At 55.0% G+C, this 26,781-nt stretch overlaps 1 protein-coding gene across 2 annotated transcripts; it reads left to right on the forward strand.

Annotated features, from left to right (window-relative positions):
* The first annotated feature begins 440 nt into the window (after positions 1-440).
* On the forward strand, positions 441-11,030 carry LOC123351616 (phospholipase A2 inhibitor and Ly6/PLAUR domain-containing protein-like). 2 transcript variants are annotated; one of them, XM_044991090.1, is made up of 7 exons: positions 506-554; positions 1,022-1,092; positions 3,652-3,754; positions 5,969-6,085; positions 6,797-6,961; positions 8,539-8,682; positions 10,248-11,030. In XM_044991090.1, exons 2-7 carry the CDS (start codon positions 1,024-1,026, stop codon positions 10,487-10,489), a joined length of 840 nt encoding a protein of 279 aa, XP_044847025.1. In that variant the 5' UTR covers positions 506-554; positions 1,022-1,023; the 3' UTR covers positions 10,490-11,030. The 2 variants fall into 2 exon arrangements, with proteins under 2 accessions (XP_044847026.1, XP_044847025.1); XM_044991091.1 differs by lacking the exon at positions 1,022-1,092 and having other exon boundaries at positions 441-554.
* Positions 11,031-26,781: the final 15,751 nt, after the last annotated feature.

Raw genomic sequence — 26,781 nt, forward strand, 5'->3', positions numbered from 1 at the left:
AGTCATTAACCCAAATATTGTAGAGTACCAGGCCCAGGACTGACCCCGGGACCCCAATAGACGCCCTCCCAGGCTGACCATTAATAGCTACTCTTTGAGGATGGTCTTTCAACCAGCCGTGCACCCCTTAGCAGTGATTTCATTGCGCTCGCGTCTCCCTAGTTTGCTTATGGGAATGTCATTCAGGGCTGTGTCAAAAACCAAACTAAAATCGAGTTATATCCCATCTTCAGCTTCTCCCCTAGGCATTATGCCGGGAACGTTGTCAGTTTTCAGAACCACCCAGCCCCATGGCTCCTGTGGGGCTGCTCAGGCGTCAGCTGCTCCCCCACCCAATTCAGTCACTATTTTGATTCTCTTCGTTACGCTGCCAGCACCGAGTGGGAATCAGCATCCTGAGGTTTCGCTGCTGCGTGTTCTGTCTCGTGCCACTTCCTGAACTGGCCTTTGGTTGTGCTATAAGGGAAGGAAGGGTTGGAGCTGTGGCCACAGCTGGTGACTGCAACTTCAGAGAGGGAAGCGCCTGGAGCCACTGGAGCCCACGATAACCAAAGGTATGTTTATTATTCTTAATTCTGTGATAGCAGCCAGCGGCTCCAAGTAGCGATCTGCATCCGGGAGTGTCAGGTGCTGTACGCACATACTGAAAAGGTGCGATTTTCCCCAAAGATCTCGCAGTAGAAGATCAGGCTCTGCACAGACCCTGATGAAGATCGGGATCTCCGTTATGCCGGATGCTGCACAGAGCCCGGCCGAGATCAGGGCCCCATTGTGCCAGGTGTTGTGCAGACTCTGACTGAGATCAGCTGCTGTGTATGCAGCTCATGACAGACAGTCCCTGCCTTCAAAATGCTTGCACTCTAGATAGACCCAGGAAGGATCAGTCTCCCCTTAACAGATGGGGGAAACTGAGGCACAGAGCAATGAAATGACTCAGATGGGTGCCTGGGGCTGAGCCGGGACTAGAAAGTGGGTGTTCAGAGTTCCAGCATTAACAAAAAACCCACTTCTCCTTTCTTAGCCATGCGAAACAGAACCACAATCCCTGCTGTATTCGTCTTAACGCAGCGATCGGGGACCTTGGTGCCAGAGGTAAGTAGCAGGGCCCCCCAGGGATCTGCACTGGGACTGGTGCTGTTCAACTTAGTCATAAATGACCTGGAAAAATGGGGAGACCCATAAGGTGACCAAATTTCCAGATGATACAAAATTACTCAAGAGAGTGAAGCCCCAAGCTGCCTGCGAAGAGTTACAGAGGGATCTCACCCAACTGGGCAACAAAATGGCAGAGGAAATTCCAGACTGATCAATGCAAAGTGATGCACATTGGAAAACATCATCCCAACTCTACCTATACAATGATGGGGTCTAAATTAGCTGTTACCCCTCCAGCAAGATCTTGGGGTCATTGCGGATCGTTCTCTGAAATCATCCACTCAATGTGCAGCGTTCAGAGGGGTCGCCGTGTTAGTCTGTCTCAGCAAAAACAACAAGGAGTCCTTGTGGCACCTTAGAGACTAACACATTTATTTGGGCATAAGCTTTCGTGGGCTAGAACCCGCCTCATCAGACGCAGCGGCAGTCAAAGAGCTAACCATGTTGGGCTTCATTAAGAAAGGGATAGACAATAAGACAGACGACATCGTGTTGCCTCTCTATAAATTCATGGGATGCCCACTCCTTGAATACCGTGTGCAGATGCTGTCACCCCATCTCAAAAATGCGACATTAGAATTGGGAAAGGTGCAGAGAAGAGCAACAGAAATGATTAGGGGTTTGGAACGGCTTCCGTGTGAGGAGCGATTAATAAAACAGGGACTGTTCAGTTTGGCAAAGAGACGACTAAAGGGGGATATGATAGAGCTGTATAAAATCATGACGGGTGCAGAGAAAGTAGATAAGGACGTGTTATTTACCCCTTCACATAACCCAAGAACCAGGTGTCACCCGATGAAATTGCTCGGCAGTAGGTTTAAATCAAACCCAAGGAAGCACTGCCTCAGCCAGTGCACAGCTAGCCTGGGGAACTCCCTGCCAGGGCGCAGGGACGCCATTTCAGATTGGGGGCGCGCGACTTTGACCCTCATTCCAGGAGCGACTCAGGCACTTGACAACTCCAGATTTTTGGCCGTTAATAACTTAGAAATTAGCTGACAGGAGCACTGTGCCTAATTCCTGTACAAAGAAAGAAAAATCTCTCTGCAACCCCCTAAAGCCGGGTTTTACATTTATGTGTAAATTTAGAACAATCGGGAGATAATACAGCAGAATATTCCCAACCCAAAGTCTTGAGGGGTCATAAGAACGGCCAGACTGGGTCAGACCAAGGTCCATCTAGACCAGTGTCCTGTCTTCCGACAGTGGCCAGTGCCAGGTGCCCCAGAGGGAATGAACAGAACAGGGAATCATCAAGCGATCCACCCCCTGTCGCCCATTCCCAGCTGCTGGCAAACAGATGAGGGACATTGTCACATTCAGAGCATGGGGTTGCCCTCCTGCCCCTCCTGGCTAATAGAACTTACCTCCAGGAACGTATCTAGTTCATTTTGAACCCTGTTACAGTCTTGGCCTTCACAACATCCCCTGGCAACAAGTTCTGCAGGGTGACTTTGGGTTGTGTGCAAAAATACTTCCTTTTCTTGGGTTTAAGCCTGCTGCCTAGTAATGTCATTGGGTGTCCTATGAGAAGGAGTGAATAACACTTCCTTATTCACTGTCTCCACACCCAGCAACATTGTATAGACCTTGCTCATATTCCCCCTCAGTCGTCTCTTTTCCAAGCTGAACAGTCCCAGTCTTTTTAATCTCTCCTCATACGGAAGCAGCCACTCCATCCGCCTCCTCGTGTTTGTTGCCCTTCTCTGCACCTTTTCCAATTCCAATATTTTTATTTATTTTTTTTGGAGATGGCGTGAACAGATCCGCACGCAGTATTCAAGGAATGGGCTTTATAGGTTGGGTTTATAGAGACAATATGATCTTTTCTGTCTTGTTATCGATCCCTTTCCTAATGATTCCCAACCTTCTGTTCGCTGTTTTAACTGATGCTGCACATGGAGTGGATGTTTTCAGAGAACTAGCCACAATGACTCCCAGATCTCGCTCTTGAGGGGTAACAGCTAATTTACACCCCATCATTTTGTCCGTGTAGCTGGGATTCTGTTTTCCGATGTGCATCACTTTGCATTTACTTTCCTATATCAGTTTTGGAGCCTTAATACAAGAACGAATTAGCCAGCATGGTCAGGGACCAACCTGCTGCTCCCGATGCCCATGAGCCTCTGTTTGCCAGAAGCTGGGAGTGGCTGACGGGATGGATCACTCGCTAATCGCCCTGTTCTGTTCATTCCCTCTGGGGCGCCTGGCGTTGGCCACTGTCAGACACAGGACTCTGGGCTGGAGGAATCTTTGCTCTGACCCTGTCTGGCCATCCTGGTGTGTTTTCCACTGGTCTTAACCCATTTCATTTTCTTCTAGTCCTGCCCACATTCTCACTCTTGCGCTCAGACCCCTGAGGGCTACAGAACGGGCCTGTGCTAGCTCATGCACCAGGTCTGTGGCTGAGATGGGGAGAGAACCCAGGAGTTCTGGCTCCCAGCCCTGGTCCCTGTCTGCTAACCACCTGACCTGGCAGTGCTTGCTGTCCTACAGGCCTCACATGACCTTGTGCTCTGCTCTGTCATGACGAAAGCGCTCGTCACCCTCTGCATCCTCAGCGCTCTCCAAGCGACCGCGGCAGCTCAGGACAAAATGGGTGAGTCACCAGCGTTCGGGGCCAGATATGGAGCCGTTGATCACTACCGTTGAGCCCGACGATCTAGCCAGCTTTCTAGCCACCTTATAGTCCATTCATCCAGCCCATCCTTCTGTAACTTGCTGGCAAGAATTCTGTGGGAGACTGTATCAAAAGCTTTGCTAAAGTCAGGGAATAACACATCCAGTGCTTTCCCCTCATCCACAGACCCAGTGATCTCATCATAGAAGGCAATTAGGTTAGACAGGCATGACTTGCTCTTGGTGAATCCATGCTGACTGTTCCTGATCACTTTCCTCTCCTCTAAGTGCTTCAGAATTGATGCCTTGAGGACCTGATCCATGACTTTTCCAGGGACTGAGGTGAGGCTGACTGGCCTGTAGTTCCCCAAATCCTCCTTCATCTCTTTTTTAAAGATGGGCACTACATTAGCTTTTTTCCAGTCATCCGGGACCTCCCCTGATCGCCATGATTTTTCAAAGATAATGGCCAATGGCTCCGCAATCACATACGCCAACTCCTTTAGCACCCTCGGATGCAGCGCATCCGGCCCCATGGACTTGGGCTCGTCCAGCTTTTCTAAATAGTCCTGAACTACTTCTTTCTCCACAGAGGGCTGGTCACCTCCTCCCCATGCCCCCCCAGGTCGTTTGGGGATAACCTCGGTTGGAAAATGGCCGGGGCAGGGGGTTCCCCCCCCCCCAACAAAAATTTCAAGCTGTCCATTGAAAATCAAAACATGCAAAATTTCAATCCTGAAATGCTGCCGTGGTGCCTCATGGGAGCTGTAGTTCAGATACCTTGTGCTCCTTCTCGGAGGGGAGGTGGGTCTAGTGGCTAGAGCAGGGTGGGGCTGGGCTCTGTCGCTGGCTCTCGGATAGGAGTGGGGTCTAGTGGTAAGAGAGGCCAGATTAGAGAGGCTGGGAGCCAGGACTCCTGGGTTCTATTCTCAGGTCTCAGAGGGGAGTGGAGTCCAGTGGTTACAGCAGGGGGGTTGGGAACCAGGTGCATCATGATTAAGGTAGCCCAGGGAGGAAAATGGGAGCAGGAGGCAACTGAATTTCATCTCCCATGATGCTCCGGGTGCCATTTCAGGCTTCAAATATGATGATTTTTGGCCTCCCAGATCAATTCAGTTTCTGGCCATTCAGCGTTTCAGCCGCAGGTGGGTTCTGGTGAATGCACAGCTACGTGGGTGGGGAAAAAGACCCCGCCCCCCGCCCCAGCTACCCAATGGGCTGTGGGTGGGGAACCGGCCCAGCCAATCAGCAGGAGGTGTGGCCCAGCTGGCTCTGATCAACCACCAATCGCTGCCCAAGCTGCGGGCAGTGGGCGGAGCATGAAGGCTATATGAGTCGGACCCCGCGCACTCCAGGAGGGCCAGGGGGTGAGAGGTGACCCACGGCAGAAGGGGTCACTGAGTCGCAAGCCCTAGAGACAGCGCCAGAGCTGGGTCTGACCCACGGCTCCTTGGGCAAGATGGTGCCGTGTGCGGGCACCGCTCGGAGGCTCTGTGGAGAGACCGGTGCACGCAGAACTCACGGGGAAATGGGCCCGAAGCAAACGGCTGCAGATGATGGTGAAAGCTCTGTTGACGCACCCCTGTTTTGTAAGAACTGCTGCGTCCTCTGCTTTCCTGTCTGCCCCTCGCCTCGGGTTCTGGGGCAGCTGGGCCCCCAGGCAATCAGAATATTCAGCTCTGTGCCAAGGTCCATTTTCCATCCATGAATGGCCGGGATGGGAAATTTCCCGCCACCGTCGGGACCCGGCGGGGTAACGTTTGTGGGTTATTATCGGGTGAATGTGGAAGACATCTGAGCCCCTTAGTGGTTTGATGCATTCCTCAGCCCTGGGGTGGAATAGCGCCCCCTTGAGCCAGGGTGGCTGTTGTTGAGCAGGGCTCTTGCACACTTACAAGAGCTTTTGCACATTCAACTCTTTCCCCAGGGCCGCTGGCTAGTAATGCCAAGTCCAGGGGAAACCGAGGCACGCAGCAGCTTCATAAAAAATATGGCAGAATGTTCCCACTTCATCACAGCCCCTTCTTCCAGTGTGGGAAGCGTCTACGCTCTGGCGGCACCGTTAGCAGTGCTGTCAACAGCTGTAGCCTGGACAGGCCTGGGAAGGATTTGGAAATTGGGAAGCTGGACGTTGGTAGTGGGTACAAAGATGAGTTTCTCTCTCCCCCCACCCCCGCCCTGTCTCTCTTTTCAGGGATGCCTCTGACCTGTTTCTATTGCAAATCTGGGCAAAGCTGTCTCCACAACCTCCCCCAGACCTGCTCCTCGCCCCAGGACGCCTGCATCATGGTTCAAGAACACAACACGCTCTGTGAGTCCCGTCGGCTTTCATGGCAGCTGCGGGGTGCGGCGGGAACCCCGCTCTGGGATGCTTTTCCCATGTGGCTCCCTAGCCGGCGTGTGTCTGAATGCAGCCAAAGGCAGCCAACCAGCTACTTCCGGGGGTGAAGAGCTGGAATCGGCTCCCAAGGGCTGTAGTAGGGTCCCCGTCAGCAGAGGTTTTCTGACTAGGTTGGACAAACACTAGTAAGGGCTGGTCTAGCTTGCCTTGGTCCACCCTCAGTGCCAGGGGCTGGACTGGGTGCCCACTCGAGGTCTCTTCCAACTAGGCGCAGCATTGGGTGCTCGCAGGGAGCCCCCCAGTAGCGAGGGGGCCCCCAGGCGTGGGGACTGTTTCTTGTTCCAAGGGACGATATGACAGCCAAAGGGAAGTGCCCGCTCCACTCAGCGTGATGGCCCAGGGACGGCAGCCCCACCCGGTGGGATGATGCCACCCCCCCATCGTTTTGGGGGGCCAACGCCAGTCTGGGCCCCGGAATTGAGAGTAGCAGGGAGGACACTATGGGATGAATCCCCCACTGCTTCCAGCCCTGCAGTCCTACAGAGGTGGCTGGCGATGGTTATAAGGTGGGGTTGGGGTCTGCTCTAGGGATCTGCTTGTATCAATATTTAACAGGGGCCGTGACACTGCGGTGGCTCGGTCAGTGTAACTGGCGCATGATGTCCCTTTCTCGCTCTGCAGCCTTTTCACCTGGCATTGGGAATCTAGGCATGTACCAGTCCTGCGCCGACTCCCGCCAGAGCCTCACGGGCTTCCTGGCTTTTTACTTCGGGGACACAGTGATGGTGGAGATCCTGTCGGAAATTTGCAAGATCAACAACTGCAACGCTCATTTCGTGCCCACCAGTATGTACCGCCACCAGCGGGTCTGATTCGCGGGCGTGGGGAAGCCACTGGATCAAATCCTAAACCTCCAAGGAGCCGCTATTCCTGGTCTTGGGGAAAAGCCAGGGGATTTCCGAGGACCCTGGGGCAAGCGGGTGTCTTGGGGGGAAGTCATTTGTCATAGGAAGCAAGTGTGGATGAGATGTGTCCAGGGGAGAGAGGGACGTTTTCATGCCTTTGTCCTGGTAAGACCTTTCCTTGCACACTGTGTCCAGCGGTGGTCCCCCACCTTGAGGCAAATGAATTCAAACTGGGCCAGGTGCAGAGCAGGACTACTGGGCTGATCGGAGACATGGGGAGCCAGATTTCTGAGAGGGGACTGGGAGAGCTGGGTTTGTTTAGCCTGGGATAATGCAGGCTGAGAGGAGACCTCATTGCTCTCAGGGGGCATCTTCTGGGGTGCAAACCGGACCAGTGAGGGGTCACCCTGTAACCACAGGTGCCTTAAAATGCCCTATGTCTGCGTTCACAGCTCGGAGGCCTGCAGTCTCCTGAGTGTCTATGGGCTGGGCAGCTGGGGTGCATCACTCTGTCCCTGGTATCCTCCACCCAACACCCTTCCCACCCATCCCCAGGCCCAGATTTTCCCAGCGCTGCAACGTCCGGCCCTTTTCCGGGCTGGTCAGAGGCACCAGCAGGTTGGTTTGCTCCTTTAAAGAGCTTGCCCCGTTAACACTCACTTCCATTCAAACACGGCACCGGGTTGGCTTACCTTGGCGGTTTTCAAGCTGTGGTCCCCAGTTGCCTGGGGGGCCGCAGACGATGTTTAAGCTTCCCAAAGGAGTCCGCACCTCCATTCGGAATTCTTTGGAGACCCGCAAATGGAAAAAAGTTGCAAACCTCTGATTTAGGTGAAAAGTCAAACCAATTTCTTAACGAGAGGGCCTAGGCAACGCAGACAATGAGCAGGACTGGAGTTACGAAGGGTTACCAAAAAATGGATGTAAAAAGCTGCTTTTGAGTGGCTCAGACTCAACAAGCCACCACATTGGTCAAGGTCCAGTTTTTACCAACCCTTTTCTTTCTGAGACTTCAATCCCTTTGGTTGAAGAACCCATCTCAGCCTCCGTCGCTGGACAGGCACCAGCGGGCCGGAGCACCTGCACACGGAGAGAGATGGGTCCTTCCACCGAGGTGGGTTGAAGCCCCTGGAAACTGCTGGGTTTTGTCTCTCGAAAGGAGCAATCGCGCGCGGAGCAAGGCGGGCGCAAGCCCTGACCGGTCCGGCGTGTGCCCCAGAACGTGACGCAGGGAAGCAGCCCCGAGGGAGAAGAGCGATCGGAGTTGGTGGAAGACGCGGGCGTGGGAACACACGGGCCAAGAAGCGACCGAGGCTGGAAGTCAAGATGCTTCTAGCGGCCAGAGGGGAGGGGTGGCGGGACAGCTGCCCATTGGAGAAGTGGGGCCAAATAACCGAGCAAGCTGGCTGAGAGGGACGATGTGCCAGGGCGATGGCCTGGGAGGGTCCTTCCTGTCCTACGTTCTCCTGCCGCGGTTTCTTCTTGGATCAAAACCTTCTTTCCCCGGCTGCCTTTCAGGGCTGGCTATCAGCAGCGTCCGCAACGGGCTGCAGTGCCCGGCCTGCTACGCCCCAGGCTTCGAGAGCTGCGAGAGCGACGGGACCCTGCGCTGCACGGGAGGTGCCGACCAATGTGCTGTCGTCGTCGGGACACTGGTGCAAGGTGCGTCTTCCTTCGCTCTGGGGCGGGTTAAACCCCTGGGGAGCCGGGGAGTGTCCTGGGGCTCGTCCGCGCCGGCTGAGCCGGGGAGCTGGGAAACATCCCTTTGCTTAGCAACAGCCAAAGCAATAGAAGCCTTTGCTCAAAACAAAGAGCTGCATGATCAGGCTGTGCCCTGGCTCCCAGTTTCCCCTGCTCCAACCACTAGACCCCACTCCCTTCCCAGAGCCAGGGAAAGAACCCAGGAGTCCTGGCTCCCAGCTCTAACCACTAGACCCCACTCCCTTCCCAGAGCCAGGGAAAGAACCCAGGAGTCCAGGCTCCCAGCTCTAACCACTAGACCCCACTCCCTTCCCAGAGCTGGAGAGAGAACTCCAGAGTCCTGGCTCCCAGCCCCTCTGCTCTAACCACTAGACCCCATTCCCCTATCCAAGGTGGCGAGAGAACCCAGGAGTCCTGGCTCCCAGCCCCCACTGGACATTCTAGCAAGACTTGGTGTCCCTTTCAATATTTCAAACATGGCAAGACTGAGCCCAACCTTCACCATGTGGGTTGTGAAGTTTCCCAAAGCTAGGACTGGTGAGGGTGGATCCATGGGAGAGAAGCAGAAGACCAGGGAGCAGAGGCAGAATAGCTCAGGACAGAGATAGAACAAGGACTGGGAATGCGGCCTTGAGAAAAGCTAAGACAGAGCTTTTGGGCAGAAAACTGGCTGGAAAGGGGCTTTGTACCATGGGCAAATACATTGTTTGCAGCTATGCAGGGTTACATCAAAGATAGCTCTGTTTCCAGTGCCAATTTTTCTTCCTTATGGGAATGACCCTCAAGATGTCAATTTTTTGGTGAACCGCTCTGGTCATAGGGAGTAACAATATTTTCCACCCTTTGCTGAGCAGCAGCAGAATTCTGGGGCCTTGTAGGTCAGTTTCCCGCTGGAGGAGAAATCCGTGGGGCAAAGTCTAGTATTTCCTTAGGGCAGCTTGCTTGTTTACACTGTCTCCGCCAGTCCTGGAACAGAGATGGGTGCAAACGGCATGCAGGCTGTCCCCTTAATCTCTGTTCAAACTCCAAGGGCTCTCAGGGAATGTTTTTGGAGTCAGAGATTCATGCAGAGACCAATTTCTCCTGCTGCTTGCCACAGCTGCCTTGGAAAGATGTTGCATGAAAAAAAATGGCCTGCAAACTTGTCCGACTAGTGAAACATCTGCCCGGAGTGTCAGCTGCTTTATTATCTCTGTAGGATGAGAACATTGCACCCCTTTACTCCATGTGCCTCCCATAGGAGGGTACCCCCAGGCCGGGGATCTGCATGGCCCCCTTTGCCATAGCAGAGATGCTGTCATGTGGCGTGCAGGACCTCCTTTTGCTAGGCCAGTGATAATGATTCAGGCCAGGGCATCTTGCAAAGAAACGTGGGTGTGTCTTGAGGACCGCGCTGGAAGAAGAGTGGGGTTCCCCCAACCCCCCGAGGTTTATTTTACCTGGAGAACCAGCTGGGGCCCGATCATGGCGTCACAGAAGGGGGTTAGGCCGTGCCGCGTCTGATCTGCTCTGGTTTCCCGGCACAGGTGATGTCACGATCCCGTTTGCAGCCCGGGGTTGTGCTACGTGGACGGCCTGTGAAATCAAGACGCTGGAATCGGGGGTGTTCACCTACAATCTCACCAGTGTCCAGTGCAGCCCAGCGCCCAGAGCGCAGACCAGCAGCGCCACCCGGACTCTGGCCTGGGGTCCCGTCACCGTGGGCAGCATCATCGTCCCCCGGGTTCCCCTTTTTCTCCCTGCCCTTCTGGGACTATTCCTCTGCTGACTGGCAGGACCCCTCTGGGCCATTGGTGTCTCAGTATAACTGGTGCGCTCGGCCTGTCCCTTCCCCTGACTGTGCCTCAGTTTCCCCCCCTCTGTAAGGGGGATAACAATGGTGAGCTGCCATTGCAAAGGGCTTTGGGATCCCTGGATGGGGGCGGGAGCGCTTGAGATAAAGCCTGATGCAGCCGAAAGGAGACTCTCCGCTAATTCCACTAGGGTTTGGAGCAAAGTGCTGTGTATTATTCATATCCCCTCACAGCTTCTCCTCCAGCCTTTCAAAGATCCCTGCGAGGGAGTCCTGACGCCCAGCCCCTCCCTCATGCTAACCACTAGACCCCACTTCCCTCCCAGAGCTGGGAGAGAACCCAGGAGTCCTGGCTTCCAGCCGCCCCCCCTGCTCTAACCACTAGACTCAGTTGCCCTTCCACATCTGGTGCTAAAACCCAGGAGTCCTGGCTCCCAGCTCCCCAGAGATTCCAGAAATGGTCCGAGTCCTCCTGTGCGTTTCAAACTGCCCTGAATAAAGCACAATCAGAGATTCAGTCACCCAAGAGTGTCCGTGAATGCGTGTGTGTTTTCGTGAACCAGCGCTGACCGTGTCAGCTCTGCTTCCATGTGTCTCTGCCAAACACCAGGGCTTCAGGGAGCAACTCTGCCTCCAGAACTGACTCCAATCAGAGGCTGCAGGGCACAGCAAACACACCTGCTGTTTGCACACCTCCCTCCACACAAAAACCTTGCACAATTCCCCCACCCCCGAACTAGCAAAACCCCAGCACATCTCCCCGTCAGTCAAAACTCGCTCGCACTATCAGACAAAGTGTATCAGCGCCACCTGGTGACGCCTCGCCTGCCCTAACGATATTCTGGAGTTCCCCCTAGTCACTATTGACCTGTTGTTGTGCTGAAGGTTGCTAAGGGCTGCCAACGGGTGACTCTTGGGTGCACAGACAACCCCAGACCTCATGAGAGCCGATGGCTGGGGCAAGCACCTGCCTTCAGGCTCAGGGCATGGAGCAATTAAGCTCCTCTAAACAGCAGAAAGAGCTAGGAAAATGGAGGTGACCACCCAAGGCACCTGGCTGCTCAGAGCTGAGCCCCGTGGGCTGAGGGGAACCCAGGCACTAGGACATGGGCTGCAGCTGCCGTGCATAGGAGGCAGGAAGCCAGGAGGAGCAGCGAGCAGGGCTCTGGGACAGAACAAGCTGCAGATAACAGCAACAGAACGAGCAACAGCCAAGAGCCGACTGCAAAGACAGTGTTGCCAAAGCTACTGATATTTGGTGTCTTGCTTAGAGACCCTGCTCCGGGAGTCACGGGATTAGGAGAAAATTTCAGCTTTCGTTTAAGAACAATTTCTAATAGAGATGCTTGAAAATTTTCCACCTGGAGCATCCACAAGACTAATCAAGGTCTTCGGAGGCTCCCAGGGGGTCTCCATGTTTGTATGGCCCAATCTGAGTCAATTCCAACCAGCTACCACTACCGGTAAGTGGACCCAGGCACGTGTCTCCTTGGTGACGGGCAGCAACGGGGCAGGACATCGCCTCACCCTCTTCCTCCAGGCCCTGGGGGGGTCTATGCTGTCCTGACCCCCTTCCCTGCCAGCCTCCTGGGTCCCACTCGTTCAATAAGGCCTCTGCAGTCTGGGAGGGTCTTGTGGGGAAGGCACAGGACACCTTGGTCCTAATCCCACTCTGCCACCACCCTGCTTTCTGAGTCCAAGGCCCGTGTGTTATGCTTATCAGAAGCACACGGGATCTTTTTCAGGGGAAAAGGCAATACGCCGCGTTTATTGAAGATACAACATTTAGCATATGCATTCACTCACACCACACACACCACACACACACACTGTCCCGCCAGTCGATGGTACAGTTACCAGTCCAGACTCCGGATCAATCTAGCGGCCAGCGAGGTTGATCACGGATAGGGAGGAGCCGGGTTCTGTCCATTGCGACACGATGCTCTGGGAAGTCTTGGCAGGGTGAACCCAAAGTGTCACGGCAAGACACCCTGTTGATATAGTGATTTTCCTTCATTGCGACCAATGAGTTTTGCACCGTCATGCTGTAATTAACTGTTGTTTGACGAGGGCTCGTTTTCTTAAATTGTCCTTCTCGTCCTTTATCTTGTTCTTTCATGAAGTTCCTCAGGGAGTTACCCCCTGCGGGTTCTGATCACGCTGTCTTGTCCCCATTGATAGGTGCCTGTCTCATCTTTAGCGTCGTCAATCTGCCTCCTCTGACATTTCGATAGGGGTGTGTTGCAGCCTCCTGGTGTCCTTGCGTCTGTCTCCGGTTCCGCCTTAAACTTCTGGTTCAGCGATGGCCTTCACACTTCTCTCTATACACACACATTCCTCATTCACGCACAACACAGAATTAATTTGCCCAGAAAGTCTTGAACAGGAACATCAAGTTGCAATGCACAAGAAACCAATCCTGGCGTCCTTTTAAAATGCTAAACCTACAACAAATTGGTGAGCCCCAAAAGTCTGTCACTGCCTTGAAATCAGCCCAGACACAGATTCTGGCTGATGTATCTCTACCTGCTGGCCCATTAGGCCGTTCCTTCCTGCTATTCAGAAAGGGCGGCTGGCAGGATGTGATCAGATCATACACCAATACATTTAATACACGCAGCATTATTATTCTTTATCCTTCATTCTAAATTATATAAAATACAAACATAAAATCCTACTACGCAGAGAGGTGCTTCTCCCAGCTCGTGCCTCGGGCAGGGAGTCAGGGTTTTGTTTACAAACAGGCGGGTGATTCAGAGAAGAAAAGGCTGGTAAGGAAATTAACGATCTGGGAATCTTTAGACATCACCCTTGTTGCTCACACTTAATCCAGAGACTCTCAGGTTTTTGTGCAGTTTCACACCGGAGCGCTGAGCAGTCGTATTCCTCTCTTACATACAATGCAACTCCCCCACCTTTCCTGCCCTGCCTGTCCTTCCTGACCAGTTTATATCCATCCATGACAGTGCTCCAGGCATGTGAGTTATCCCACCAAGTCTCTGTTATTCCAATCACATCATAGTTCCTTGGCTGTGCCAGGACTTCCAGTGCCCCCAGCTTGTTTCCCAGGCTTCTTGCATTTGTGTCTAGGCACTTAGGATAACTCGCTGATTGTCCTGCTTTCTTGGAATGAGGCAGGAGCCCTCCCCTCTTGCGCTTTCCTGCTCGTGCTTCCTCCTGGTATCCCATTTCCCCACTTACCTCAGGACTGCACAACTGTCAGCTGCACTGAGCCCCATGTGGTGTCAGGGTGCGGCCTAAGAGCTAAGAATGGAACCCAGGAGTCCTGGCTCCCAGCCCCACCCTGCTCTAACCACTAGTCCCCACTCCCCTCCCAGAGCTGGGGAGAGAACCCAGGAGTCCTGCTGTAAACCTAGTGTCTCTGCAACCCTTAAAGAGGATGCTCATTTATCCACGTTATTTCCAATAAAGAAAGTGGGAGCGGGGCAGTGGCAGCAGAATTTGGGGTCACTCGTGGTTATCGGGGGTCATGGGCCCAATGGTCCTGCCTGGCCGGGGAGTCGATGAATCCACGACAAACCAGCTGTGTGGCAGAGGCCGGGGCTGCTTATGCTGCCCGGTCCCTGTTCCCCCGCAGCTCGCACCTCGGCTGCCCCAAGCCAGTGACCCCGCGTGGAACCAGCTTCGGCTGGTGGGGGCCCTCGGTTCGGCCGGTGGAGGACACACGGTTCGGCTGGTGAAGGCCACATGGTTCGGCTGGCGGGGGACCCTCAGTTCGGCAGGCAGGGGACATGGTTCTGCAGGCGGGGGACCCTCGGTTTGACTGGTGGGGGACCCTCGGTTCAGCAGGCGGGGGACCCTTGATTCGGCTTGCGGGGGACACAAGGTTCGGCTCGGAGACCCCCCAGCTGTTGCCTGGGAAAGGAGCAGACAAGGGCCGGGGTGCCAGGGAAACCCCCGCTGGCTGTCAAGTCGCCGCACCCGGCCCATTATTTCACTCCCTTCCCCATGGGCTCCCCTCAGGGCCGTTTCAGAGACTCTGGCGATGTTCCCACCATGGCATCCCCCTGTGGCCCTTTCGCCTGCCGCCGGCCCGATCTTTCCTCGCTCGCCCCTTTTCGCAACATCCGTCCCCCTCCCCGTGGCCCGGTGGCTGAATTTCCCTTTCCCCTGTGGTTGCCCCGCGCCGAACAGTCAAACTCCCCGTCCCGGCCTGTGCCGGGTTCCTGTTTAGTGCCCGGCAGCGTCCGCCACCCAACGGCCGCCCGATGTTCCTCCTTTTTGCACAGCCGGGGCTTTCCCAACTGGGCAGAATTCCTCACAATGCAACCCCCCCCCGCGCCTCACTGCCTCCTCCGCAAACCATGTTCCTCCGTGGGGCCCAAACCCCTTGGGATGCTTCTCCGGCTCGAGCATCGTGTTCCCAGTCGCCCCGTTGTCCCCGCCAGGCTGCTGGGCCCCTGTTAATGCTGGTGGGGTGACAGCGGGGAGGGGGGCGCTGGGGTCCCCCTCCCAGGCTCCGGCAGGGAGAGGAGGGGCCCGTGTGAACCTGGCTGTCTGGAAGGGTCGTTGCTGGGAGGCGATTTCCATTGCAGACGTCACAGGGCAGAGCCCCCCCCCCCGGCCGGGTCAGAGCCAACGTCCCGATGGCTCCCGGGAAAGGGGGGCAGTTCACCCCCAATTGAAGCGAGGGATTCAGAACCCCAAGGGAAGGAGGTGGGGTCATAACCTGTGGGCAAGGGGAGAGATGGGGCCTGGATCCCCTCCTCTGAGGGGGGCAGAGATGGGGGCGTGATCCCAAGAGGATGGGGGAACCGTGAGCACTAAGGGGTGGGGGGAGGGGAAACAAGGCGATGACCCCAGTGGGGAGAAGCGGAACTGTGCCCCACTGAGAAGGGGGGAGATGGGCCCTGGACCCCCAAGAGGCGGGGGGCCGGGAGGACGAGGTATTGGCTCCGGGAGGCAGGGAAGGAGCGGGGCCCAGGAAGGTGCACAGTGGGGTCATGAGTCCCAGAAGGGAGGGGGCCATGACCCCATGGGGGGGCAGGGAGGTGGGGAGACAGGGTCATGCCTGGCAGCCCCTCCCCCGGGACACTTTACAAAGCAGACTTTGACTCCCTCAGGGAACTGATGGGCAAGGTCCCCTGGGAGAATAACATGACGGGGAAAGGAGTCGAGGAAAGCTGGCTGTATTTCAAAGAAACCTTATTGAGGTTGCAGGAACAAACCATCCCGATGTGTAGGAAGAAAAGTAAATATGGCAGGCGACCAGCTTGGCTTAACAGTGAAATCCTTGCTCGTCTTAAACACAAAAGAACAGCTTACAAGAAGTGGAAGATTGGACAAATAACCAGGGAGGAGTATAAAAGTATTGCCCAGGCATGCAGGAGTGAAATCAGGAAGGCCAAATCACACTTGGAGTTGCAGCTAGCTGGAGATGTTAGGAGTAACAAGAAGGGTTTCTTTAGGTATGTTAGCAACAGGAAGAAAGTCAAGGAAAGTGTGGGCCCCTTGCTGAATGAGGGAGGGAACCTAGTGACAGAGGATGTGGAGAAAGCTAGTGTACTCAATGCTTTTTTTGCCTCTGTCTTCACAGACAAGGTCAGCTCCCAGACAGCTGCACTCTGCAGCACGGTATGGGGAGGAGGTGACCAGCTCTCTGTGGAGAAAGAAGTAGTTCGGGGCTATTTAGGAAAGCTAGACGAGCACAAGTCCATGGGGCCGGATGCGCTGCATCCGAGGGTGCTAAAGGAGCTGGCCGATGAGATTGCAGAGCCATTGGCCATTATCTTTGAAAAATCATGGCGATCGGGGGAGGTCCCGGATGACTGGAAAAAGGCTAATGTAGTGCCCATCTTTAAAAAAGGGAAGAAGGAAGATCCAGGGAACTACAGGCCAGTCAGTCTCACCTCAGTCCCTGGAAAAATCATGGAACAGGTCCTCAAGGAATCAATCCTGAACCACTTAAAGGAGGGGAAAGTGATCAGGAACAGTCAGCATGGATTCACCAAGGGCAAGTCATGCCTGACTAACCTAATTGCCTTCTATGACGAGATAACCGGCTCTGTGGATGAGGGGAAAGCAGTGGATGTACTATTTCTGGATTTTAGCAAAGCTTTTGATACAGTCTCCCACAGTATTCTTGCCAGCAAGTTAAAGAAGTCTGGGCTGGATGAATGGATGGTAAGGTGGATAGAAAACTGGCTAGATGGTCGGGCTCAACGGGTAGAGATCAATGGTTCCATGTCTAGATGGCAGCCGGTATCAAGTGGAGTGCCCCAAGGGTCGGTGCTGGGGCCGGTTTTGTTCAATATCTTCATTAACGATCTGGAGGATGGTGTGGACTGCACCCTTAGCAAGTTTGCAGATGACACTAAACTGGGAGGAGTGGTTGATACGCTGGAGGGTAGGGATAGGATACAGAGGGACCTAGACAAATTAGAGGATTGGGCCAAAAGAAATATGATGAGGTTCAACAAGGACAAGTGCAGAGTCCTGCACTTAGGACGGAAGAATCCCATGCACTGCTACAGACTAGGGACCGAATGGCTGGGTAGCAGTTCTGCAGAAAAGGACCTAGGGGTTACGGTGGACGAAAAGCTGAATATGAGTCAACAGTGTGCCCTTGTTGCCAAGAAGGCTAATGGCATTTTGGGTTGTATAAGTAGGGGCATTTCCAGCAGATCAAGGGATGTGATCATCCCCCTCTACTCAGCACTGGTGAGGCCTCATTTGGAGTACTGTGTCCAGTTTTGGGCCCCACACTACAAGAAGGATGTGGATAAATTGGAGAGAGTCCAGCGGAGGGCAACAAAAATGATTAGGGGGCTGGAGCACATGACTTATGAGGAGAGGCTGAGGGAACTGGGATTGTTTAGTCTGCAGAAGAGAAGAATGAGGGGGGATTTGATAGCTGCTTTCAACTACCTGAAAGGGGGTTCCAAAGAGGATGGATCTAGACTGTTCTCAGTGGTAGAAGATGACAGAACAAGGAGTAATGGTCTCAAGTTGCAGAGGGGGAGGTTTAGGTTGGATATTAGGAAAAACTTTTTCACTAGTAGGGTAGTGAAGAACTGGAATGGGTTACCTAGGGAGGTAGTGGAATCTCCTTCCTTAGAGGTTTTTAAGGTCAGGCTTGACAAAGCCCTGGCTGGGATGATTTAGTTGGGTTTGGTCCTGCTTTGAGCAGGGGGTTGGACTAGATACCTCCTGAGGTCCCTTCCAACCCTGAGATTCTGTGATTCTATGATTCTATGATTCTATGATTCTATGACACAACACCCCCAGCCGCAGGAGAGGAAGCAGATGGGGAAGTGGGGACCTCGTGGGGGGGGGCGCCTTGTGCAACGGCTCCCCCCTCCGCCAGGCAGCCGCAGCCCCGCCCTGCTTCGCCCCGGCCGACGTGGCATGAGGAACCCCCCCCCAAACCCCCACACCGCGCAGGCTGCGACTGGACGCCCGGAGCCGCTGGGGGACAGGGGATGGGGCCTCTCCCCACCAGCCGGAACCGGCCCGGCCCAGGCAGCGCATGGATGGGTCTAATCCTGGCAGGTGTGGGGTGGGCAGAGGGTCGGGAGTGAGGGGCACCGGCAAAGTGGGGGCGGGGAGGGGGCTGGGCTAGCAGGGGGCTGCGGGTCGGGAGTGAGGGATGCCAGTTACCATCACCCTCTCCCATCCCCCAACAGCCTCCCTCCTGAGCTCCTGCCTCCAGCCGGCACAAGCCTGGGACGGGCTCACCATCAGGCAGGAGCCGGCGGCCCTGGATGTGGGGGGGGACGTGACCCTGGTCGTGCTGGGCATCCCCCAGACCCTCCTGGTCTGCAGCTGGTACCGAGGGGCAGAAGCCGGCATTGCCGCACACTGGATCCTGAGCTACGCCCCGTCCGCCACCCCCCAGAAGTTCTACGGCCCGGCCCACACGGGGCGGGAGACGGTGGGGCCCGGCTGCTCCCTGCACATCACGGGGCTCAGGGAGACCGACGTCGGCAACTACACCCTGACTGTACAGGGGCCCGGGTACAACCAGGCCGTCTCCATGAGCGTCTCCTTCTCCGGTCAGTGTCACCCGCCTGCTGGCACGAGAGAGGCTGAAATGCAGCCACCTCTGGGGTGGGGCGTGGGGGCTGGTTATATGGGGACCCGTCACCTGGCACTGAGATGCAGCCACCTCTGGGGTGGGGTGTGGGGGCTGGTTATATGGGGACCCCTCAGCTGGCACCGAGATGCAGCCACCTCTGGGGTAGGGTGTGGGGGCTGGTTATTACAGGTTCCCTCTCTCTCCCCAGTCCAACTGTTCCCCAGGTTCCTGGCTCTCATGGTGGGCGTGCCGTTGGCAGTTCTGATGTGTGTGGCCCTGCTGGTGACTTTCATCGTGTGTAAGAGACGTCGCAGCTCAGGTACAGCTGGGAGCTTCCTCGTGAGGGCAGCCAGGACTCCTGGGATCTAGCTCTGGGAGGGGCGTGGGGGTCTAGTGGTTAGAGCAGGGGACACTGGGAGCCAGGACTCCTGGGTTCTCTCCCCAGCTCTGGATGGGGCAATGGGGTCAGGTGGGTGAAAGCAGGGAGGGCTGGGGACCAGGACTCCTGGGTTCTCTCCCCCGCACTGGGAACAGAGGGGGGTCTGGTGGGTTAGCGCAGACCTGGGAGTCAGGACCCCAAACCCAGCATCTCTCACATCTCCCCAGGTGCCAGCATCCTGATCGAACCCCCCGGGGAGAGAACAGGGCTCGTTCCAAAGTAGAAGAAGCTGCCCCTCGGGCAGGGCCAGCTGCGAGTGCCAGGAACTCAGCCTGCCTGAGCTCCGCCGGTGCCCCTCACTCCCGACCCGGAGCTGTTTCGGAGAGGTGGAGAAAGCCACTTTTCACAAACAATAAATGTCCAGTGCAAATCTCCTTCGTGCCGTTCTAGGTTCATTGAAGTTCCCAATGTGAGGGCAGATGGTTTGACCTTGTGCTGCTAACGTGTGGCTGGATTTCAGCGTCTTCCTCTGCCCCAGCCACTCGGGAAATCATGCGTCCGACGAAGTGGGTATCACCCACGAAAGCTCAGGCTCCAAAACGTCTGTTAGTCTATAAGGTGCCACAGGACTCTTTGCTGCTTTTACAGATCCAGCCTAACACGGCTCCCGCTCTGATACTCGGGGAATCATTCAGCTTCTTTGCATCCCAGTTCCGCAGCTGTATAATGAGGCTAATATCCTGTAATAGGGTCCTTAAATAAACGGGATTCCCACGGTGCAGGGGCCTAGCGACCATAAAAAACCCAGCAATTGAGCGAGTGAGGCCGTTCATTACAGGCCCCACCTTGCCCTGGGCTCTGGATTTGACTCGTAGCTCTTCAGAATTCAAAGCGTGAGCCGTTCCCAGTGGCGTTAAAGGGCTGTATCGTACTAGGAGCTGTGGCAGTCGGCTGTGGACCAGACGGTCATGGGAGACGCTCCGTGCACTAAATGGAATCCCAAGGTACCCCTGGATTGGCTTTCTTAACCCCAAACTCATTGATAACCTAATGAAGTCCAGCTCACACCTTCTCCTGAGACCCAGCTGCGCCTAGAGTTCCTCTTTCCACACTGCTCAGCCCACACCCTGGGTCCTCTCTCACCTCCAATCCACAGATTAACAGCCTTAGTCAAGGGGTATTGTGGGTAAAAGCTAGGAGGCTGTTACACATGGGGCACTACCTATGTGAGAGGAGAATGAGAGCAGGTGAGCCCGTTGAGGGCCTGTTTGCGGTCAGTCAATTTTTTTTCCCCGCAACTAAAAGTGGCTTTTCAAGAGAAACCCAAATTTTAACCCAAAAACTGATGGCAGCAGAGAGGGAAAAAAAGTCTTTGAGGAAGGAGGAACGTGACCTAGTGGCCTATAGCAGGGCAGGGACAAAGGCGGGATACCGGGCTAGATGGGCCTGTTGGTCTGTGCTGGGTGATCCTAGGAAATTGCTGTGTCGTGGAATGCCTCTGTGGATGTGGAATCAGCCCTGTGCTGCCAGGACTGTGTCCAGTATCTCCCAGCCCACACGCAGAGGAGGGTCCTTAAACTTGATGACTCCCCTTCATGGCAGAGTCCCTTAGCACAAGGGGATGGCTGAAACCCAGAGTCCAATAAGGTCTATTATTGTCCCCTACAGCATCAGTCAAGAGCCAGCCATGGGGCATTTCTTACCACCATAAGCTCCTGCTAAGTTATTACTAGAGAGAAATCAGTGACATAAAGGACCCTTGAGCACAGTCACCCCTATCTATGGTCCTCTCCTCAAACCATGAAACCAGCTTCCTGTGGTGGGATGACTATGCCACTAGCCAAGGATGCAAAACTGATTTTCTGTTTAGGGTGACCCCTCACCCCAGGGCATAGTCTCTGCAGGTCTCTTGCCCTTTGGTCCCACACTAAGGACAACGACATTTCAGTGCCTCCACACTCACAATTTCCATGAACGTTTAACCATCATGGACGAAATGGTCACATGGGGATGCTGGGTGATAAAAATGCAAATAAGGCCTGACTTGTCCTGCTGCGTTTCCCTGTTTGCCACTAGGTGGGGGCAGAGAGCTCCCAACGCTCTAGAGCGTCAGCCCACACTGCTGCAAAGTACCTAGGTCAGAGATAGGGCAGGAAAGACACCCCATGGCCCCATGCCCAGTGGGTCAGAGGGACACACACACACACAGAGCAGGGCCTGTCCCCTCCAGCAGGGGGCAGCACACACAGACACACAGACACACACACACACACAGACACACACACAGAGCAGATCCTGTCCCCTCCAGCAGGGGGCACACCCCACCCCAGGATCCCAACCCCCCTCTGTTTCACACACCTTTGGGGTTGGGGGATCCCCTCGCTGCAACTGTCTCTTGACATTCTCCCCTCTCCTCCGCCCCCCCGCTCTAATTTTTGCCCCGTGATGCTTTCTGATGTTTGTGGGTTTGGTCTCTGGCTCAGGCCGGCTGCAGCATCCGCAAGGGAAAATAACACCCGGAAATGATCCCTCCAAAGAGCCACGTTCACCATGGGACCCTCCTCTCCCTGCCGGAGCGCTGGGGGACCTGACTCCTCTATCCGCCCCCCCACCCCATCGGCATTAACAGGCGATGACTCGGGGTGGGAGGCAGCAGCCTTCACTCTGCTGAGGCTGTTCCTCCTGGCAGGGACGATGGGCTGAACGGGGAACATGCTGCAGAAGGAGCAGGATAAGCTGTTGTGGGTGCATGGGAGCATCCCAAGGGGTTCGGGCCCCACAGAGGAATAGTTTGCATGGAGGAGGGAGCTAGGAGCAGGGGATTTCATTGCAAGGAATTCTGCCCCATTGGAAAAGCCCCAGCTGTGCAAACAGGAGAAACATCTGGCCGCCGTTGGGTTGGAGGATGGCGGCTGGGAACTGCTGGATTGGATGGAGAACTGAGCCTCGGTCCACGGTGGGGGCATTCGATGGTTTCCTGGAGGAAAACTTCAGCCCAATGGGAAGCAAATGGAACAAGGGCAGGGTGTGGGGGAGAAAAGGCCGAGGGGCTGGAACCTGGGGAGACACGAGAGGGATTGGCCAAGAGGGATGACCGGGCTATTGACTCAGGGGAACGTGTTGGAAAAACAAAACTTGGACCTGTAGCCTTTGGGAAAGCAACGGGAGTCGTCTTCGGCATCACAACATTTGCTGGAAAAACCAAACGGCCCGGGGGAGCGTCGGGTGCAGCCCGTGAGAAGCAGGTCGCCTCCAACGGTTGGATTAGGAGAAGGTTTACTGGAGAGACTCAAAGGCAGAGAGGAAGACGTGGCCAGCGCTAAAATTGCCGGATTCTGACTGTTTGAGTGGAGGAAGAATTGAGAAATTTCAGCAGAGAGTTAAATAAAGTGCAGATCGTGGTGTCGTAACAGGGAACACAGGTTTCATAAGCACCTTATCCTCACTAGGACTGAGAAGCCCCTTTCCAACGGAACAAACCCAGCGTCTCTGGGTGGGCTGAAACATTCGCTCCCCCAGCCAAACTGTGGGTCCCCCCATATGCAAAACTGTAGGTCGAGCTGTGGGTCTACTCTGTGTCCCTTGGCCTGGGGGACCCAAAGACTTACCAAGTGGATACACCTGACTGGTTGGATCGTACATGGCCACCCTTCGCTAAAACAAAGGGTTGTGGAAAAGCCTTTGAGTGTGTTGAGTTTGCCTGGGCTAAGCAGGCAAAGCAAATCGGTTACGCTCGGCTTCCAAAACACCAGAGTGGAGTTAGGTTTTTAACCCAGGAACAAACGGTTGGGTTTGATTCTCTTTTTCTCCTGTTTATTCAGCGGTTTGTGGTTTTCTGTGATGACAGGTGAAGCCCCTGTGGGTTGAATGTATGGGCGCGGTTTCTTTTTTTAAATAAGGGAAATGACGTGTTTTAAACTCTGGAAGGTTAAGCTGCTGAAGGCAAAGGCGGCTCTTACCAAACTACCATTCTGTGTAAAGAGAACGCAGGCTTGATTCAAGGCTGCTCCAGCATGGGCTGCGAACAGAGGGTCAACCCACCCGGAGCGAAGGCTGTTGCCGCACGAAACGTCTTGCGGTGTTTGCTGTGTGCTTGCCACGTGTGGCTGGTTGTATACTGGAGACAGTGCAGGGTCAGCGTTGCAGGTCAGAGCTCTGTGTAGGGGGCAGGACACACACACACACACACACAGAGCAGGGCTCAGCCCCTCCAGCAGGGGGCAGGACACACACACACACACACACAGAGCAGGGCTCAGCCCCTCCAGCAGGGGGCAGGACACACACACACACACACACACACACACAGAGCAGGGCTCAGCCCCTCCAGCTGGGGGGTGGACACACACACACACACACACACACACACACACAGAGCAGGGCTCAGCCCCTCCAGCAGGGGGCAGGACACACACACACACACACACACACACACCGCGCAGGGCTCAGCCCCTCCAGCAGGGGGCAGGACACACACACACACACACACACACACAGAGCAGGGCCTATCCCTCCAGCAGGGGGCAGCGCACACGCACACACACACACACACACAGCAGGGCTCATCCCCTCCAGCAGGGGGCAGCACACACACACACACACACACACACACACACACACACACACAGAGCAGGGCTCAGCCCCACCAGCAGGGGGCAGCGCACATGCACACACACACACACACACAGAGCGGGGCCTATCCCTCCAGCAGGGGGCAGCGCACACGCACACACACACACACACACAGCAGGGCTCATCCCCTCCAGCAGGGGGCAGCACACACACACACACACACACACAGACAGAGCAGGGCTCAGCCCCTCCAGCAGGGGGCAGCGCACACGCACACACACACACACACACACAGACAGAGCAGGGCTCAGCCCCTCCAGCAGGGGGCAGCGCACACACACACACACACACACAGTGCAGGGCCTATCCCTCCAGCAGGGGGCAGGACACACACACACACACACACACACACACACACACACACACACAGTGCAGGGCCTATCCCTCCAGCAGGGGGCAGGACACACACACACACACACAGAGCGGGGCCTATCCCTCCAGCAGGGGGCAGCGCACATGCACACACACACAAAGCAGGGCTCAGCCCCTCCAGCAGGGGGCAGGACACACACACACACACACACACACACAGAGCAGGGCCTATCCCTCCAGCAGGGGGCAGCGCACACGCACACACACACAGCAGGGCTCATCCCCTCCAGCAGGGGGCAGCACACACACACACACACAGAGCAGGGCTCAGCCCCTCCAGTAGGGGGCAGCAGGGACACACACACACACACACACAGAGTCACACTCAGGCTGTGAGCATCGCTAGGCGGTACAACTTTAAACATAGATTCTCTTGCTCAAACACACCCGTCACACGTGCAGCCCCCACCCCCGTAAAATGCAACCTCCCCAACCCCACCTCAGCGTGTAGCTTCCCCACCTCCCCCAAGACCCACCTGTGGCATGCGCAGGGAGTGATTGCTGCAGCATCACCAAGCCAGTCCCCAAACAAGCGATGCAACGTGCAGGAAACGCACATCAAGGAAGTGGTTTGATGTGTCACTTCGGGTGTGTGCCGTGCCCTGCACCCCCTGCCCGATGCCTGACTCAGAGTGACTCAGCATCGCGTCGCCGTTGGCAAAACAGCGGCACCCGGGGGACGAAATCCAGACTCGAACCAAGGGGGGGTTTAGACCCCAGAGAACTGGACGAAGTTTCCTCCCGGAACAGGACCAGGTGGTCCGGGGAAGCCGTGCGGAAGTAGGTCCCGGAGGGGATCCCATCCTCTGGGACCAGAGTCACTAGCGAAAATAATGGTGACAGCGTAGGCGCCAACTCCGTGGGTGCTCGGAGGCTGGAAAAACAGTGGGTGCTCAGCACCCACTGGCAGCCCTGCCGATCAGCTTCTCCCCCTCACCCCAGCGCCTCCCGCTCACCGAGGTCACCTGTTCAGTGGCCTGCAGGAGGCGCTGGGGGAGGGGGCGGAGCAAGGGTGGGAAGAGGTGGGGTTGGGGTGGGGGGCAGGAAGAGGTGGGGTAGGGTGGGCCTCGGCGGAAGGGATGGAGTGGAGGCAGAGCAGGGGTCTAGCACCCTCCGGGAAATGAGAAAGTTGGCACCTGTGGGTGACAGAAAACCGTCACCTTGATTTTGTCTGCAGCGTAGCCGCAGCCGTGTTGGTCCCAGGATATTAGAGAGACAAGGTGGGGGAAGGAACAGCGTTGATTGGACCAGCTCTCTCGCCCACAGAAGTTGGGCTGATACGATGTGATGCTGAGCAGAATTTCACGGGGGAATTTTGCAGGAAATGTGCACTGGAAAGGACTGTCCCAAGCCTCCAGTTTTCATAGGTGTGATGGCCAGGGGATACAGCCACACTCACCTCACCTGACCTTCACAACACGGGCCGTAGGATTTCCCGAAATAATCCCCATTTGGACAAGAGCAGATCTTCTAGAGAAACAGCCAATCTTGCTTTTAAAATCGCCAGGGATGGAGAATCCACCGGAGCGCTTGGTCAGCTGTTCCACCGGTTAATTACTCTCACTGCTAAAAAATGGTGCCTTAATTCTCATCTGGATTTGTCTGGCTTTAACCTGCAGCCATTGGATCGTGTTTGACCGTTGCTGGATTGAAGAGCCCACGACCAAATTTCTTTTCCCTGTTGAAGACTGTGATCATGTCACCCCTTCACCTTCTCTTTGTTCCACTAAATGCATCGAACTCCTGGAGTTTCTCACACTAAGGCAGGTTTTTCAACCCTTTAATCATTCTCGTGGCTCTTCTCTGACCCCTCCTCCGTTTTTCAACAGCCAGAATGCAACACTGGAGTCCCAGTTTTGAACTGTTCCTCGTGGTCACAAGAGCTAGAAACGGATATTTTTTTAATTTGACAAAAGTGGAGATTGTCACATATTCACCCGACTCCAGGAACTGGGGCTTGAAGAAAATCAGCAAACTTTGAAAGAACTGGCCGTGCCTGAGTGGCGAAATCTTTCAGCAGACTGTTACCCTGTTTTTTTTTACTATTCTAAATGAAATGACCCATAAAGCTACACCCCACTGGGTGTTGGCTTCTGGTCTGTTGTCACGGCTGTAGCTTCCCTTACCATCACTGTGAGGTGCCTGGCATTTTTAATAAACCGCATCTTGCTACTTCCCGCTTTCTGTATGAATCAGTCGATGTAAAGAACAGATATGCTAGCAGGGGAGCTGGAGAGGACGTGTATTTCATGGGCTAATACACCGCCTCACTGAAACAACAGCAGCTCTGTGTGAAGTGATTTTCCTCTTGTCTGTGCATAATATCTCACCTAGAGCTGGTTTATGGGCATTCATAGCTCCCCCATAGCCCCAAACACTTCCCCCTTAGATTGGTGCCAGTAGTGGGATCCTTGGTCTTCCCCCAGGTATCCAGTCTCGTGCTTCTATCTATCTACAGTGGAATTTTGCCATTTTCCCACTTGTAGACCAAGTATAGGCACAACACCCATGTGTACTGACCATCTATTCCTAGCCTGGTCCAACTAGGCATCTGTTCAGAGCTAGCGGGAATGTTCTTCTGCTGGAAAACACCATTTCAGCAACACCGAAATTCCCCGTGGGACTGCGCTGATTTTGATGAAATTTCATTTAGGGGGGGAAGATGGAAAACAAACAAAAGCGTTTCAATACGGCTGCAGCTTCGACCTTTTTGGGGGGGAACATTTTGATTTTTCATTTCTTTGTGAAAGATTTTGAGCTGTTTTGTATTAAAATTGTGTAAAAAACATCAAAATCGAAACCAAATGCTTTTATGGATCCACAACGAATGTTTCCCCCCCAAGTACC

Source organism: Mauremys mutica, chromosome 17, assembly GCF_020497125.1.
Source record: "Mauremys mutica isolate MM-2020 ecotype Southern chromosome 17, ASM2049712v1, whole genome shotgun sequence".
Taxonomy (NCBI): Eukaryota; Metazoa; Chordata; order Testudines; family Geoemydidae; genus Mauremys; species Mauremys mutica.

Coding starts and splice junctions, on each gene's coding strand:
- LOC123351616 (XM_044991090.1), top strand. CDS start 1,024: ATGCGAAACAGAACCACAATCCCTGCTGTATTCGTCTTAACGCAGCGA. Junction 1,093..3,651: donor CGGGGACCTTGGTGCCAGAG/GTAAGTAGCAGG, acceptor GCTGTCCTACAG/GCCTCACATGACCTTGTGCT. Junction 8,683..10,247: donor CGTCGGGACACTGGTGCAAG/GTGCGTCTTCCT, acceptor TTCCCGGCACAG/GTGATGTCACGATCCCGTTT.